The sequence below is a fragment of the Marmota monax genome, unplaced genomic scaffold, assembly GCF_021218885.2.
Source record: "Marmota monax isolate L192 unplaced genomic scaffold, Marmota_monax_Labrador192_F-V1.1 WCK01_AAM20220418_F8-fsc00001, whole genome shotgun sequence".
Taxonomy (NCBI): Eukaryota; Metazoa; Chordata; class Mammalia; order Rodentia; family Sciuridae; genus Marmota; species Marmota monax.
This window is the reverse complement of record NW_026693777.1, coordinates 44388039-44402896: the sequence shown is the minus strand read 5'-3', so window position 1 is coordinate 44402896 and position 14858 is coordinate 44388039. Positions and strand designations below refer to the sequence as shown.

Here is a 14858-nt window from a genome sequence, read left to right as displayed (position 1 = left end):
TCTCTAAATAAAATACAAAATAGGGCTGGGGATGTGGCTCAGTGGTTGATTGTCCCTGAGTTCAATCCCTAGTACCCTCCAATATTATCAGTATAGACACAAAAAGATACATTGTTTCTCTAATGAAATATATTATGGAGATATACAATTTTAATTAGCTATTGTGGAAATTTAAATTATTCAACCCAAATGAACACAGAAACAAAATTATTCTCTGTAGAAGATACTTTTAACTCACCTTAGTTGCTTCATTGATGATTTGGAACCTGGTGCTGTCTTTTTCTGTTGTGATTGAGTCTAATAATGCCCGATAGGTAGAATTCTTGGAGAGCTGTTTTTGACGCCTATCAATATGAAGTATAAAGATGTGTGAGGACTATTTGTGATTGGAAGCATCCAATAGAATATATTAACATGTAAAAGTCATTAAAATGCATTATGAAGCTGAGAGTAGTAGCAGACACCTGTAGTCCCAGAAACTCAGGAGGTGGAAGGATCATGAATTCAAGGTCAGCCTGGGCAATTTAGTGAGATTCTCGGCAGATTAGTGAAACCCTGCCTCAAAAGGAAAAACAGAAAGAACTTGGGATGTAGTGCAGTGGGGTAAAGCGACCATGGGTTCAATCCTTAGTACAAAAAAAAAAAAAAATTCACTGTGTTATTAAGTGAACAGGGCATAGGTAGTACTAGTACTCTCATAAAGTATTAAGGGTATTACATATTATTTGAGTACTAATAAAATTATTACTAATAAGAATATTAATGTAATTTTTCAATATAACATCCTTAATTTGCTTAAGGATTGCAATTTGTCTCCTTTATTGAGCAAGTGGGGTAATTTTCAAAGATGACACTTATGAGTTTGTTCATGTCCTACTCTCTTTTCATGAAATAAATCCTTTAGTAGCAACTGAATAGATTCTAGTAGAAATTCATCTAATGGTTTAACAAGATGACCAGGCATATCCTATGAATGACTGTGAAGTGGATTTTTTGCACACATAGAATCTAGAGTGTAAACTGAGACTAGAGGGTATCAGTAGACAAACCTTCCTATAATTGAATTCCTATAATTGTCAACACTGCTCATGTGAAGAATACATAGTGGAAGTAAGCTACAATGTAATATGAATCCTATAAAACAACACCTAGTAATGAGTTGGCTACAACAATTCCTATAAGACGTTCAATGGTAAATAGGAAAATAAATACAAGGGTTTATAGTATTATAGGAGATCATTTAATGTTTCTATTGTGTGTGTTGCTAGTCAGCTAAACACTTTAACCCCTGTTGGAATGGAAATAATTACAGAAGCTGATGTAAAATATGCTCATGTATCAATATGTATTCCTATGGTAATTATGTGGTAGGTTCAGAAAATAAATCCTAAGTAATCAATAGATATATAGCTCATACGATTCGTATATAACCAAAGGCTTCTTTTTTTTCCCTGAATAATAAGTAATAATATGTGAAATAATTCCAAATCCAGGTAAAAAAGAGTATATACTTCTGGGTGTCCAAAGAATTGGAATAAATGTTCATAGAGGATTGGGTCTCCTCCTCCAGCTGGGTCAGAGAAAGTTATATTGAGGTTTTAGTTAGTGAGAAGCTCAGGAATTTCTGCTTCTAGTACTGGGAGGGAACTAAATAATAGTACTGCTGTAATTAGCAGTAATCTGACAAATAATGGTGTTTGATATCAATGTAGACTTCCCTCTAAGATACCTGTTCTGAATTAAAATCGTATACTTAGCAGCATAAGTCACAATAGCTAAATTATGGAATTAACCTAGATGATCTTCAGTAGATGAATGGATAGGGAAACTTTGGTATATATACACAATGGAACATTACTCAGCTTTAAAGAAGAGTGAAATTATGGCATTTGCCAGCAAATGGTTGGAGTTGGAGTTGTCATGCTAAGCAAAATAAGCCAATCCCACAAAACCAAAGGCTGAATGTTTTCTTCGATATGAGGATGCAGACACATAATGGCACTTAGGGGCGTGGGAGCATGGGAGGAATGGAGGAACTTTAGATGGGGCAAAGGGGAGGGAGGGGAAGGGAGGGTGCAAAGGGGTAAAAATGATGGTGGAATGAATTAAGACATTCCACCATCATTTAAGATCATGTAAGACACGAATGGTGTGAAAATACTTTGTGTAAAACCAGTGTAAATTGAAAAATTGTGCTCTATATGTGTAATATGAAATGAATTGCATTCTGCCATCATGTATAACAAATCAAATAAATTTTAAAAAATGGTATACTTTCCTGGGTTGGGAATGCAGTTCAGAGCTTGCCATTAAAAGTCCTTGTGTAGCATGCATGAGGCCCTATATTTATCCCTACAAAGACAGACAGACAGACACACACACACACACACAAATTTTCCTTCCTCTATAGAGTGAATAAATTAGGAAGTTAAATTATATAAAACACTTTTTTATTATTTGTTTCAGGATCACATAAAAGTAGATAGCAAAAAACAAAGATTTTAAAGACATCTTTTTGAGGCTCTGGGGAAACAAATGATCTCATAGAATTTGATGGGAGTATAAAATAGTACAATCTTGGTAGAGAAAATCTGGTAGTAGTTACCACATTTCAAATGCATTTACACTTTAAACCAATAATCCCATTCCTAAAAATCCATCCTTTAGATATCTTTCAGTGCTATTATAGCAAAACACTGAAAACAACCCAAGGATCTAGCAAGAGGAGACAAATGAAATAGTATATCTAACCATGGAATACTATGCAACTACAAAAATGGAGGAAATTCTCCAAGTACTCAAGTCAAGGTTCTTTAGAATAAACTATAAAGCAGAAAAAAAGATATATAGAACAGTATATGCAGAGATTAATTTGGTATAAGAAAATAGGTGAGGGGCTGGAGTGATGGCTTAGTGGTAGAGCGCTTGCCTAGCATGTGTGAGGCACTGGGTTTGATTCTCAGCACTGCATATAAGTAAATAAAAATAAAGGTTCATTGACAACTAGAAAAAAAAGAGGGTGATGTAAGAATATGTACCTTTACAAAAAGAACTACTAGAATAAATAAGAAATTAATAAAACTAGTCACTGACAGAGACAAGGTGACGCATAGGGTGGAAGCGGACAGCAGTGGGAATAACACTTTTCAATGTGTATCTTTTTATATTACATTTGAACTACATGAAAGTGTTATCTATTCAGACATGAAATTTTAAAATTAGTTTAAAAATTTAAATAGTGGTAAGTATATAGAGGTAAAAGTCTGAAGAATTATTTTTTTTAATTTATTTTTTAGTTGTAGTTGGACACAATACCCTCATTTTACTTTTATTTATTTATTTATATGTGGTGCTGAGGATCAAACCCAGGGCCTTGCACATGCTAGGCAAGTGCTCTACCGCTGAGCCACAACCCCAGCCCTTGAAGAATTCTTTAATCATTACATTTCCTAATTGATCCTTTCCTTAGAAAGCCTATCGATTCTCAAAAGTTAATAGAATTAATTTTAAAATATTGTCAGAATTTTTAATTAAAAATTTTTTTTGTGGTACTGGGGATGGAACCCAGGCCCCTCTGCATATTATGCAAGTATTTTACCACTGAGCTGCACCTCTAGCCCTTTAATTAATTAATTAATTTTTTTGAGACAGGGTCTCACAAAGTTGCCCAGGCTGGCCTAGAACCTCTTGCTTCAGCCTCCCAGGTAGCTAGGATTATAGGTGTGTGCCTCTGCATCTGGCCAGAAATGTTTTGATCAAGGTAATATATTTACTTTCCTTACCTGTAGAAAGCAATCTTGCTGCAGTCTCTGAAAACATTTTTATCCACAGCTTCTTCTTCAACACTAAATGAAAAGACATTTTAAGAAATGTATTTTACATAGTGTTTGTGAATCCGATTTTTGTACCTTCTCTAACTATAGTATGAAGATGTAAAATAAACCTTTGGAGTCTATTGTGCAATGCAAAATTGTTTCACAACAACTTCATGTAATACAATGGCATAAGTGTTGCAGAATGAATAAACTTCTGTAAAATATCCAAATTGAATAACAAAATATCAAGTTCTGGGATTATTCTGAAAGCAAAGGAAAAATGGCACTGTCACTTATGAGGAAGGGTTCTTTTAAAATTATGACTACAACAGTAAAATCTGAAAGAGCAAAGAACAAAACAAAACCCTCCAAGACAAATGAAAATTTAAAAACAACAACAAAAAACAAACAAACAAACAAACAAAAGAACCCAAACACACAAAAAAATAAATCGGCCGGGCACAGTGGTGCATGCCTATAATCTCAGAGGCTGGGGAGGCTAAGGCAGGAGGATCACGAGTTCAAAGCCAGCCTCAGCAATTTAGTGAGGTGCTAAGCAATTCAGTGAAACCCTCTCTCTAATAAAATACAAAATAGAGCTAGGGATGTGGCTCCATTTAACCACTGTTAAGTGGCCTGGAGTTCAATCCCTGGTACCCAAAAACAAAAATTAAAAAAAAAAAAATCAACAACAAAAAAAACACCTACTCACCTATTTAATCAACAAAATATTTTCAGAATATATTTAAAAATTTTTTTTTTGTTTTAGTTGTTGATAGACCTTTATTTATTTATATGTGGTGCTGAGAATTGAACCCAGTGCCTCACAAATGCCAGGCAAGTGTGCTACTGCTGAGCCCCAGCCCCAGTCCACCAAAATATATTCTTACTGGGTGTTGGGCTCTGGACAAGATAGGAAGGACAATGTCCATACTTTCTGTAAAAGCCTAACTGGGAATCACAATATAACCTGACAAATGCTCTGAGAGGTATTGCAAAGTGCTAGAATTAGAAACAATCACAGAAAGAAAATCTTTTGCTTTTTAAGATGATGATGATGATGACAATCCAGAAGTAAATGTTCTTTTTCTAAAATATCTTTATTTATTTTTTTATATGATGCTGAGGATGCCACCAAGTGCCTCATGCATGTGAGGTAAGCACTCAACCACTAAGCTACAACCCCAGCCCCAGAAGTAAATGTTCTTTAAAACTAAATTTCCAGAAGAAACGTTTCTGGAATAAAACATGAACAAGATACACTGCTATTTGAGTATGGGTATTTAATTTATCCTTCATCTGATTAAAACAACTATAAAAACAAAACATTAGTTTTCATGCAGAGTGTGGCTGTATACTCTGTAGTCAGTTTGTCCATGATTTTTTTTGGACACCAACTTCAAAAAATGAAAACATATATACCATTAGTCCTTAGTTCTACTAAAAAATTCTCTTTATCACGAAGTAATTAAATCTTTCATTAAACTCAGCTTTTGTCACTGCTTCACATTTGAAGTAGCAGCTCTGGAATGACATAGAAGGAGGGTATAAACTTAACTTGGAAAGCAACATGCTTAAAATTCATATGTTAAGAGTTATGTTGGCAACTTTTCCAGTATTAACCATCCTGTATTCAATCATCCTGAAAATATATTGAGGCTATTTACATTAGCCAATTCCCTCAAAATTGAGTAAAAATGATAAAGCACACAACCTAATATTCAAATAAGAAATACATATATATATATATATATATATATATATATATATATATATGTATTTTTTTTTCCAGTAAAAACTTCAAAACCAGAAGGCTGTTTTCAAGGTACTTTCAGTCCTCCCTGGGGTCAGTCCCTGCAAGAGCACTCCGTCTTTACCTGATTTCCTCTTCCCCAGCTGCTTCCATAACTTCTCTGTCAATCCAACTGGCTCTCAGCTCTCAGGCCACGGCCTAGGGCGATCTTTATAAAAAGCCAAGGAGTCGTCTTTCTAAAATTATGACCAGCACTTCACCATCGTCAAGTTTCTGGTAAATGGAGTCTCCCCCAGATTCTCAAGGAATGACAAGTACTGGCTCTTGCTCCTTGGATTTTTTCAAACGCAACTAGCGTTTCTACAGGTATTATCGTGGCAAAATTTTCCTGATTATGGGTGAATGATGAGGACCGTGCTTTCATTAGAAACCGAAACTGTTTGCAGTGGAGAAGGCGTGTATACAATGACTCCTAGAGGGTAAAAAACAAGATCGTGAGAACCAGGAAGTACCGAGACGGCCTCCAGATTGGAGCAAAGCTGCTGCAGTTTTCTCTCAGTGGCAGTCATGCTAAGATACTGAAAACTGATGCACTCTTTTCCCGATTTTAGTTTGAAAGAGAAGTACCGGCGAGGTCTTTACTGGAAGCTGATTGTCCGGCCAAACTCCTGTAGCTAAAAAAGGCTCTTTTAAAGATTTTTTTTATTATACCATCCAGCTAGGAATCGCTTCTACTACACGAGTGCCAAATTTCAGCCTTTGCTTAAACAGGTCCCAAACGGGACAACTCGCTAAAGGACGCCTATCAGGCAGCCAGAATTACCGCTTCTCCAGACTTCTGACTCCGTTCGACTTAGAAGGAATGAGGGGTTAGGGCAAGAGGGAGGAGGGGAGAGTAGAACGCTGCAGAGGAGAAGCCGGACGCCTGAGTGGCTATGGGAGATCTTTTAATCAAACCGACCAGGTTGCCACAGGACGACGCCTGCGCAATAGGTCCAAAGTCTCACACTTGATCTAGTACGACTGTCAGAGCAGTGGCCGCTAGGTTGCAAAACAAACAAGCCCCACGACGTTTCGAGGACCCGGATGATCCCGCCCTCAGAGCAGAGCCGGAAGAGGGCGGGACAAACCGGAAGGAGGTGAAATGCTTTCAGTAGACACTCCATGGCTGTGAAGATGGCGGCAGCTGCGTGGCTTCAGGTGTTACCTGTCATTCTTTTTCTTCTGGGGCCTCACGTGTACCCATTGTCGCTTTTCGGCGTAGGGCTGGCACCCGTTTCTGCTGCCGACCGATCCAAGTGGCACGTTCCGATACCGTCGGTGAGTGTTAAGAGTAGCGAGCGACTGAGCCTGGAGGAGCAAGAGGTGGGGCTACGGCGGCCCAAGGGGTTCATGAAGGTTCGGAAGAAGATTGCTTCCGAAGGGGTGGGATTCCGGGAGAGTCTGTGTAGCCGGCCCCCTGGGACCCACCTCCCTGGAGCGGAAAGCTGTTCTTGGTGGAATGGCTAGGTGGAAAGTCAGGGGTACTTAAGCTGCGCAAAGGAGTAGTAGAACGGGTTCTCATTAGAAAGTAACAACTTTCAGTGCCTGACTTGAGAGAGATTTAAACTTGATATCAGATAGTGGTTTATTTTTCAGCTGAAGTTTTACAGAGTACAGTGAGCCCAAGTTAGGAGGGATGTGTAAAAAGACGTCTTCGTTTCTTTTTTCCTCTGCACTCTCTCTCTCTCTCTCTTTTTTTTCTGGGTAACTCTGCTTTCAAAATGGTTCGATTTTATTTTCACTTTAAATTGGTTATTCTAAGTTTTTCTAAGGTTAAGAATCCTTGGTATTTAAAAATCTATTTTCAACACCGGAATGACTAAAAATGAAAGAATTCTAAAATATAATTTGGTAAGGCTAATTTTTAAAATTTGGTCAATTAACTAGATAAATGGACTTTATCTGTTCCACCCACTTTTTAAAACTTCATTTTGTCCTTCATAGGACATAAACTAGATGCAGGCACGAAGTGCTAAAAAAAAAAAAAAAGCATTAACTGTGAAAACCACGTTGGCTTTTTTGTTTCATTTTGCTCCGCTCGCCCACTGTAAATTTATACAGCATGCATTATAGTTTATATTCATTTGGTGAAGAACTTGTTCTCAATTTTAGGGTTTTCCTGGTTCTTTAATGATGAATAGTTAAGTTTTAGATTTAAACATAAGAGTGATTATTTGAGGCGGGACAACCGACAATGACACCTAACCTCTATTGGTTCTTCTCGGCATTGATCAGTGAGTGAAGGAAATGAGTTGATTATTGAGGGGTAAGACAAATGAAGATTTAGGTTGAGCTTCCTAGTAGCCTCCCTTCTAAATTCCTTGCTTTGTGGCCTGTGGGGAAAAATTGTGCACTTTGTGATCAAATTTCACTAAAAGGAGAGACGTTACTATTTTTTAGTTAAGAAAACTAACTTGGGGGGAAAAGCTAATTTGAATATTTTATACTTTTAAGTAGCTATATTCTGTTGTGGGAATTGAAGTGATCTGATGCTAAATTTTCTTTTTTTTTTTTTAAACTTTGCAGGGGAAAAATTATTTTAGTTTTGGAAAGATCCTTTTCAGAAATACCACTATCTTCCTGAAATGTGAGTTTTTGAATTTCATGAATTTTCTTGAGTTTTTGAAGTTATAAGTGAAATTTCTAAGTTACCTATTTTCCACTTCTGATCATCTATTTGCAATGTATTTTTAAGTTCAAAACTTTGGTAGTCCAACACTATATAGGTATAAACATTTGGTATAACTAAGGTCCTTTCATTAAATACTATTCAGAATACTTGTGTGAACTTTATTTTCTTCCCTTGTTTTTCAGTTTATTATACATGAATATACACCATATGTTATATACAATAATACTTATTATATGTCATATACTCATTTATACTACATTAAATTTGTGTTGAATAAATAGTCTGCATATGTATAAATAGTTATGCATTATATATATAACATTCAGTCATCTCAGTTGAATTATATGTAATTATGTCGGTTGATTGCATAGGTTTTTAATCTGTTCTGAGTCATAGAGATATCAGTAATTTTACACTTGTATGCTGGTTAGATGTTTACTGAAAACATGACCTAGGTTTGTCAGACCATTGCTCAGAACAAATGTGTTCAATAGATCTTTTATTTACCAAAGGAGTATTTTACCACCTTGAGGAAGATGAAGTTTAGATATATTACCAGGAAATAGGGATTATGTAGAACAAAACCAGTTTGTCTAGTGGGACAACCACTGTATCTGAATCTAAACTATTCCATTGTGTATTAAAGAAAAGCTTCCTTTTAGTTCTGAATCGGGCTTTATTTAAGAGAATAAATGGTCATGGGAAGCTCAGTTTCAAGATGAGGGATGAAATCCAGATGATTGCTGTACAATTCTTTTTTCTTTTTTTTTAAACTGGGAATTAAACCCAGGAGTGCTTTAGCACTGAACTACAATCCCAAGCATTTTTATTTTTTAGTATTGATTCAGGGGCTTGCTATGTGGCTGGGCTCGCCTCAAACTTGAAATCCTGTCTCAGCCTCCTGAGTTGCTGGGATTACTGGTTAATAGGTTCACTACGTATTTTTAACAGACTAATGTGTACTTCTAAACTTACCTTCCTCTAGAAAGTGCAAAGTTTTAAGGTGTAATTAGATGATTTTATTCTTTTAATTGTTTAGTAAATAGTTGTTAAATACTTATTATGTGCTGGGTACTCTCTTATTTTTTTGTGGTAATATGGATTGAACCTAAGGGCACTCTATTACTGAGTTTCACCTGTAGTCCTGTTTATTTATTTCAGTACTGGGGATTAAACTCAGGGGCACTCAACCACTGAGCCACATCCCCAGCCCTATTTTGTATTTTATTTAGAGACAGGGTCTCACTGAGTTACTTAGCACCTTGCTATTGCTAAGACTGACTGCGAACTTGCAATCCTTCTGCCTCAGCCTCCTGAGCTATTGGGATTACAGGAGTATGCCACCACGTATTTTTTGAGATAGGGTCTTATTTGGTTGCCGAAGCTGGCCTTGAACTTGCAGTCCACCTGAGTAGCTGGAATTATAGCTGCCCACTCTCCTGGCCTGGATACTCTTTTAGACAGTAGTATTTTTCTCACCTGCATTTTGATCTATATTTTAAAGTTTTTTTTGGTCAGTTTCCGCCCAGCTTGCCCGGCTTCGCCCGCGCGGCTGGAGTCAAGATGGAGGAGTATGTGAGAGAGCCTTGCCCCTGGCGAATTGTGGATGACTGTGGTGGGGCCTTTACGATGGGTACCATAGGTGGTGGTATCTTTCAAGCAATCAAAGGTTTTCTAAATTCTCCAGTGGGAGTAAACCACAGACTACGAGGGAGTTTGACAGCTATTAGAACCAGGGCTCCACAATTGGGAGGTAGTTTTGCGGTTTGGGGAGGCCTGTTCTCTATGATTGACTGTAGTATGGTTCAAGTCAGAGGAAAAGAAGATCCCTGGAACTCCATCACTAGTGGTGCCTTAACAGGAGCTGTACTGGCAGCAAGAAATGGTCCAGTGGCCATGGTTGGGTCAGCTGCAATGGGTGGCATTCTCCTAGCTTTAATTGAAGGAGCTGGTATCTTGTTGACAAGATTTGCCTCTACACAGTTTCCCAATGGTCCTCAGTTTGCTGAAGACCCCTCCCAGTTGCCTTCCACCCAGTTACCATCCTCACCTTTTGGAGACTATCGACAATATCAGTAGAACTTTTTTCCCAGGATTTCTTTAACAGAATGAGCTGTAGTTCAAGAAAGATTTCAGAAGATCAAGTTGCAGTCTGTTTTTAAAACCATAGGAGGAACAACTGTGGCCAAATAGGCTATGAAGAGACATTTAGCACTTTTTTCTATTTAAAGGAACATGGAGGGGGGGAATAAAAGATGCCACATTTATGTATTCACACTCGGATTGCATTTGTGATCAAAATAAATATCTAATGTCCTTAAAAGAAAATATAATAAGTGCTTAGAAGATGAAGGACCAAAGGGCAAATAACAGTGGAACATGACCATCATTTCCTTAGGGACTTCTCTGCCTGGTTTTATGTGTTCTATTATTCAAACAATAAAAAGCTCCTGGAACTTACTCTTTCTTTTAAGATAAATTATAAAGTTCTGCCTTTTCATACTGAGCATATTTCAAATAATGCATGTTTTATACTCGTCCCTCATCTCACTTGAAGTGAATTATGTATAAGAAGAATTATGCAGAGTCGACATGAATCATTTCACAGTGAAATGCTTTATGGATTGAAGGATATGGTAACTATCTTTTACTTTGAAAGTAAACTATGCTGTCTTGGTTTTGAGGATGGTGGGTACAAGACTGTTAACTTTAGGGCTACTACGTCCTGATTCCTGATTATCAGAAACCTCACCAGAAACAACTTGCTTTCAATATGCCCAATTCTGTATGAGAAGAATTCATGCAGAGAAAATTTTGGTGTTGTGTGCTTGAAAATAAAATATATGCTATTTTTAAAAAAAAAATAAAATAAAATAAAGTTTTTTGGAGGATTTGAGGCTCCTTAAAAATTTTGTTACTTCTGTGTACCAATTGGCTCTGATTTTATATTTTTGTGCATATGGTATATGGTCTTTTTTTTTCTTTTTGTTGTAGATGGACACAATACTTTTATTTTTTTAATTTATTTTTATGTCGTGCTGAGGATCGAACCCAATGCCTCATATGTGCGAGGCAAGCACTCTAACACTGAGCCACAACCCCAGCCTGGTATATGGTCTTTGATGGCATAGATGCGACCATTTTCATTATCTCTATTCAGGTCTTTCATTCGGAGTTCTAAACTTTGTCTTAATTTTTTTTTTTTTAACATAAACAGCAATATTTTTGCAGCTCAGTTCCCTTGCATTCTTTTTTAGGGGATGTTTTCTTACTGACTTAATTTATTAATCCTAGCTCTAGAGTTGTTCTTCTGAATAGTTCATAGCTAGATTATAGTATCCTTTATATCATTTCCATAAATTATACTCAACAAATTGAAGTTTTGCATATTCTAGCACTGCCCTATGAAAATGTGTGGTTGTTTAAAAATTAGTCTGAGAAAACAATTTAAAATAAACAAACAAAAAGGAGGAGCTTATAATTAGGTTGCTTCTTTTGTTGTGAACCAGAGGTAGATTCCTGAATTCAGTCATGATTGTCACATTTGTATAAAGCAGGGAATCTTTAGTGTATTGTCCTTTTCCAGTGCTTTTCCAGATAAAGGAGAATGCTGACTTCTCCTAGGTGAGACAGCTAATCAGTCATATAGTTAGATTTACATTCCCAAATTTTCAGAATAGTGCCTTGATCTGTTAAAATAGTGTGTTCCTAACTTCGAATTATATGAAGTTTCCATGATTTCATGAGGCCTAGGGTGAGCTTTGAAAAAAAAATCTAATACTGTCTTTTCAACCTTTCCCAGCCATGCTTGCTTTTTGTTTATTGCTCTTTCTGTCCATTATTGATGTCTTTCAAGGTCCAAGCCGGGAATTTTTCCTTCAGTGGAACTATTATTTAAACCACAATTAACAATTGTGAATGTGACATTTTTCATGTTATTCTGTATCTCTTCAACTAGAGTATAGCTTCTTTAAGTATCTTTAGTAATTCTTTCCTGTCTGTTTTTTTCTTTGACCTAATGCTGTGCTATGCTGTGCTGTTGTACCTTTGTAAACTCTGTTCAATAAATATTTGATTACTAGAAGACTGGTTTTAACTTGGAACTGTTTTTATCACTCCTAAATTTTCCCGGTAGAGATCTAGAAATTGAGGTTTTTAAGGTATAGAAATAGATCCACAGTCAAAAGAATAAAAAACTACTTAATTATTATCCCTTTCTGAAAATAACTATATTTTATCTAAAGAATATTCAGTTCTTTTTGCATATGTTAACCCATTTCCTTATGTTAGGAGAAGGGATGATCTCTGAGTATTTAAGTAGAGGGTAGATAATAAATAGAATATGATAGGGAAATGCTTTTTGGAAAAATGCTTCACTTGAGAATCATCTTTTGTTTATAATTATTTCTTTATAGTTGATGGAGAACCTTGTGATTTGTCTTTGAACATTACCTGGTTTCTGAAAAGTGCTGATTGTTACAATGAAATTTACAATTTCAAGGTAAGGAACATAAAATTATAGATTTTTCTTGGACTCTAGAAAGGTCATCTGGTCCCAAACTCTTAATTTTATAGAGGAGAGAATATCATGTAGTTGTGGAGGAGTAGAGCTGTAACTAAAATCCATTGTTCTCAATTTACAGATCTGCTATATTAGCAATTCTCAGGCTTTTTTTTTTGTGGTGCTGGGGATTAAAACCCAGGGCCTTGTGCATGTAAAACAAGCACTCTGCCAACTGAGTTATATCCCCAGCCTCAAGTTCTCAGACTTTTTGATCTTAGAGCTCTTTTTATTTTTTTCTTTAAATATTTTTTTAGTTGTTGATGGACTTTATTGTCTTTATTTTTATGTGGTTCTGAGGATTGAACCCAGTGCCTCATGCATGCTAGGCGAGCACACTACCACTGAGCCACAACCTCAGCCCCTTGATCTTGGAACTCTTAACATTCTTTTGTCACTTTTTTTTTTTTTAAATTTTTTGGTAGTGGGAATTGAATTCAGGGACACTTTACCACTGAGCTACATCCTTAGTCCTTTTTTATATTTTTTAATTTTTGAGATAGATTCTTGCTAAGTTGCTTAGGCTGGCCTTCAATTTGTGGTCCTCCTGTCTCAGCCTCCTTAAGTCTCTGGGATTACAGGCCTGTGCCACCATGCCTGACAGAACTCTTAGCATTCTTAAAATTGTGGATACCAAAAGCCTTTGTTCACATTGATTTCTCTTTTGGAAATTAAAACGGAGGAAATATATTTAGTAAGTTATTATTAAACATGTAACTTTTTACGTGTTAGTATAAATAACATTTTTAAAGAAAATAACTATTTTTCAAAAAGCGTAGAAGGTTAACATTATTTTGCGTTCTTATAGATCTCTCTTTCTGCCCATTCTCCATCTTTTCCCCCACCCCACTAGGGATTAAACCCTCACTCTACCACTGAGCTACATCCCCAGTCCTTTTAATTTTTAATTTTGAGACAGTTTTATGATAAGTTGCTAAGGCTAGCCTCAGTCTCCCGTACTGCTGGTACATGTGTGTCACCATGTCTGACTTGTAGATCTTTTTAATTAAAATCTGTCAGAACAGAAGTCTGCTAGATTCCTAAATCTCATTTTTTAACCTATTTGATATATTATTTTAGGTTGAAGTATATGTTGAAAATCTAACCTCATACAGATGCATAGTTGGGAAAAAGAACTGGTATATGAGTAATCTCTTAAATAATTAGGAATATTTCTGTTTCTGTACCAAAACTATAAAAGGGTTTAAGATTTTTATTTATTTTTTATCAGTGGAGTTTTTTAAAGATCGGTTGAAATGTGGAATCTGAAATCATATTAGTGAATTTTTTTGTGTCCTGTAGTATGAAATGCTTGAATGGATCTTTTTTTTTTTTCTTTTTAATATTTATTTTTTTAGGTATAGATGAACACAACACAATGGCTTTATTTTTATGTGGTGCTGAGGATCGAACCCGAGTCCTGCCTGTGCTTGGCGAGCGCTCTACCGCTGAGCCACAATCCCAGTCCCTTGAATGGATCTTTTACCCACGCATGATTTTAATATCATTCATTGATCATTTAGAAAATATTGTTGATGGAATTATATAAATCCTTAAAATATTAACTCATTGTATATTTAACTCTAAATTTCACTGTTAATAACTCTCATTTCTATTTTCATACCCATCTTAATCAGTAGTTCTATAATATTATCAATAATATTATCAATTTCTTCCTTGAAGTTATAGTCCTTAGCATTCTTAAAATTATTGTGGATACCAAAAGCCTTTGTGCACACTGGTTTCTCTTTTAGAAATTAAAACTGAGGAAATATATTTAGTAAGTTATTTTAAAGTGGCACCTTGTTACATGTTACTATAAATAATATTTTTAATGAAAATAACTATTTTTCAAGAAGCATAGAGGGTTAACTTTATTTTGCATTCTTGCAGATCTCTCTTTTCTTTCCGTCCATTCTCTGTCCGTTCCCCCACCCCACTAGGGATTGTACCCTTACCCTACCACTGAGGTACATCCCTAGTCCTTTTAATTTTTGATTTTTTTTTATCTTAAGACAGGTTTGAGACAGATATTTAGGAGAATATTTCCCAAAT

The 14858-nt window shown here is 35.9% G+C and overlaps 3 protein-coding genes across 12 annotated transcripts in view; 2 read left to right on the top strand and 1 right to left on the bottom strand.

The window, feature by feature from the left end:
* Positions 1–6913, bottom strand: part of Ganc (glucosidase alpha, neutral C) — an 88960-nt gene extending 82047 nt beyond the window's left edge. For 5 of the 7 annotated variants that reach the window (XR_009228387.1, XR_009228388.1, XR_009228389.1 and 2 more), the window contains exons 1-4: positions 6776–6913; positions 5693–6040; positions 3783–3845; positions 239–344 (exon numbers count right to left, since the gene is read on the bottom strand). Coding sequence is in view for 4 of the 7 variants with exons in the window: in XM_046460809.2 (XP_046316765.1) it covers positions 239–344; positions 3783–3845; positions 5693–5721 (198 nt within the window). In the remaining 3 variants the exon portion in view is untranslated. Of the gene's footprint in view, positions 1–238; positions 345–3782; positions 3846–5692; positions 6041–6195; positions 6331–6391; positions 6545–6775 lie in introns of those variants that run through there. The other 2 variants (XM_046460808.2, XM_046460810.2) reach the window with 2 other exon arrangements.
* Tmem87a (transmembrane protein 87A) overlaps positions 6586–14858 on the top strand; it is a 60779-nt gene continuing 52506 nt past the window's right edge. For all 4 annotated transcript variants that reach the window (XR_006855368.2, XM_058584717.1, XM_058584716.1 and 1 more), the window contains exons 1-3: positions 6586–6888; positions 8137–8197; positions 12658–12743. Coding sequence is in view for 3 of the 4 variants with exons in the window: in XM_058584717.1 (XP_058440700.1) it covers positions 6733–6888; positions 8137–8197; positions 12658–12743 (303 nt within the window). In the remaining variant the exon portion in view is untranslated. The remainder of the gene's footprint in view (positions 6889–8136; positions 8198–12657; positions 12744–14858) is intronic.
* Positions 9740–10702, top strand: LOC124104155 (mitochondrial import inner membrane translocase subunit Tim17-A). Its single transcript, XM_046460822.2, has one exon. The coding sequence runs from the start codon at positions 9806–9808 to the stop codon at positions 10319–10321; it is 516 nt and encodes a 171-aa protein (XP_046316778.1). The 5' UTR covers positions 9740–9805; the 3' UTR covers positions 10322–10702.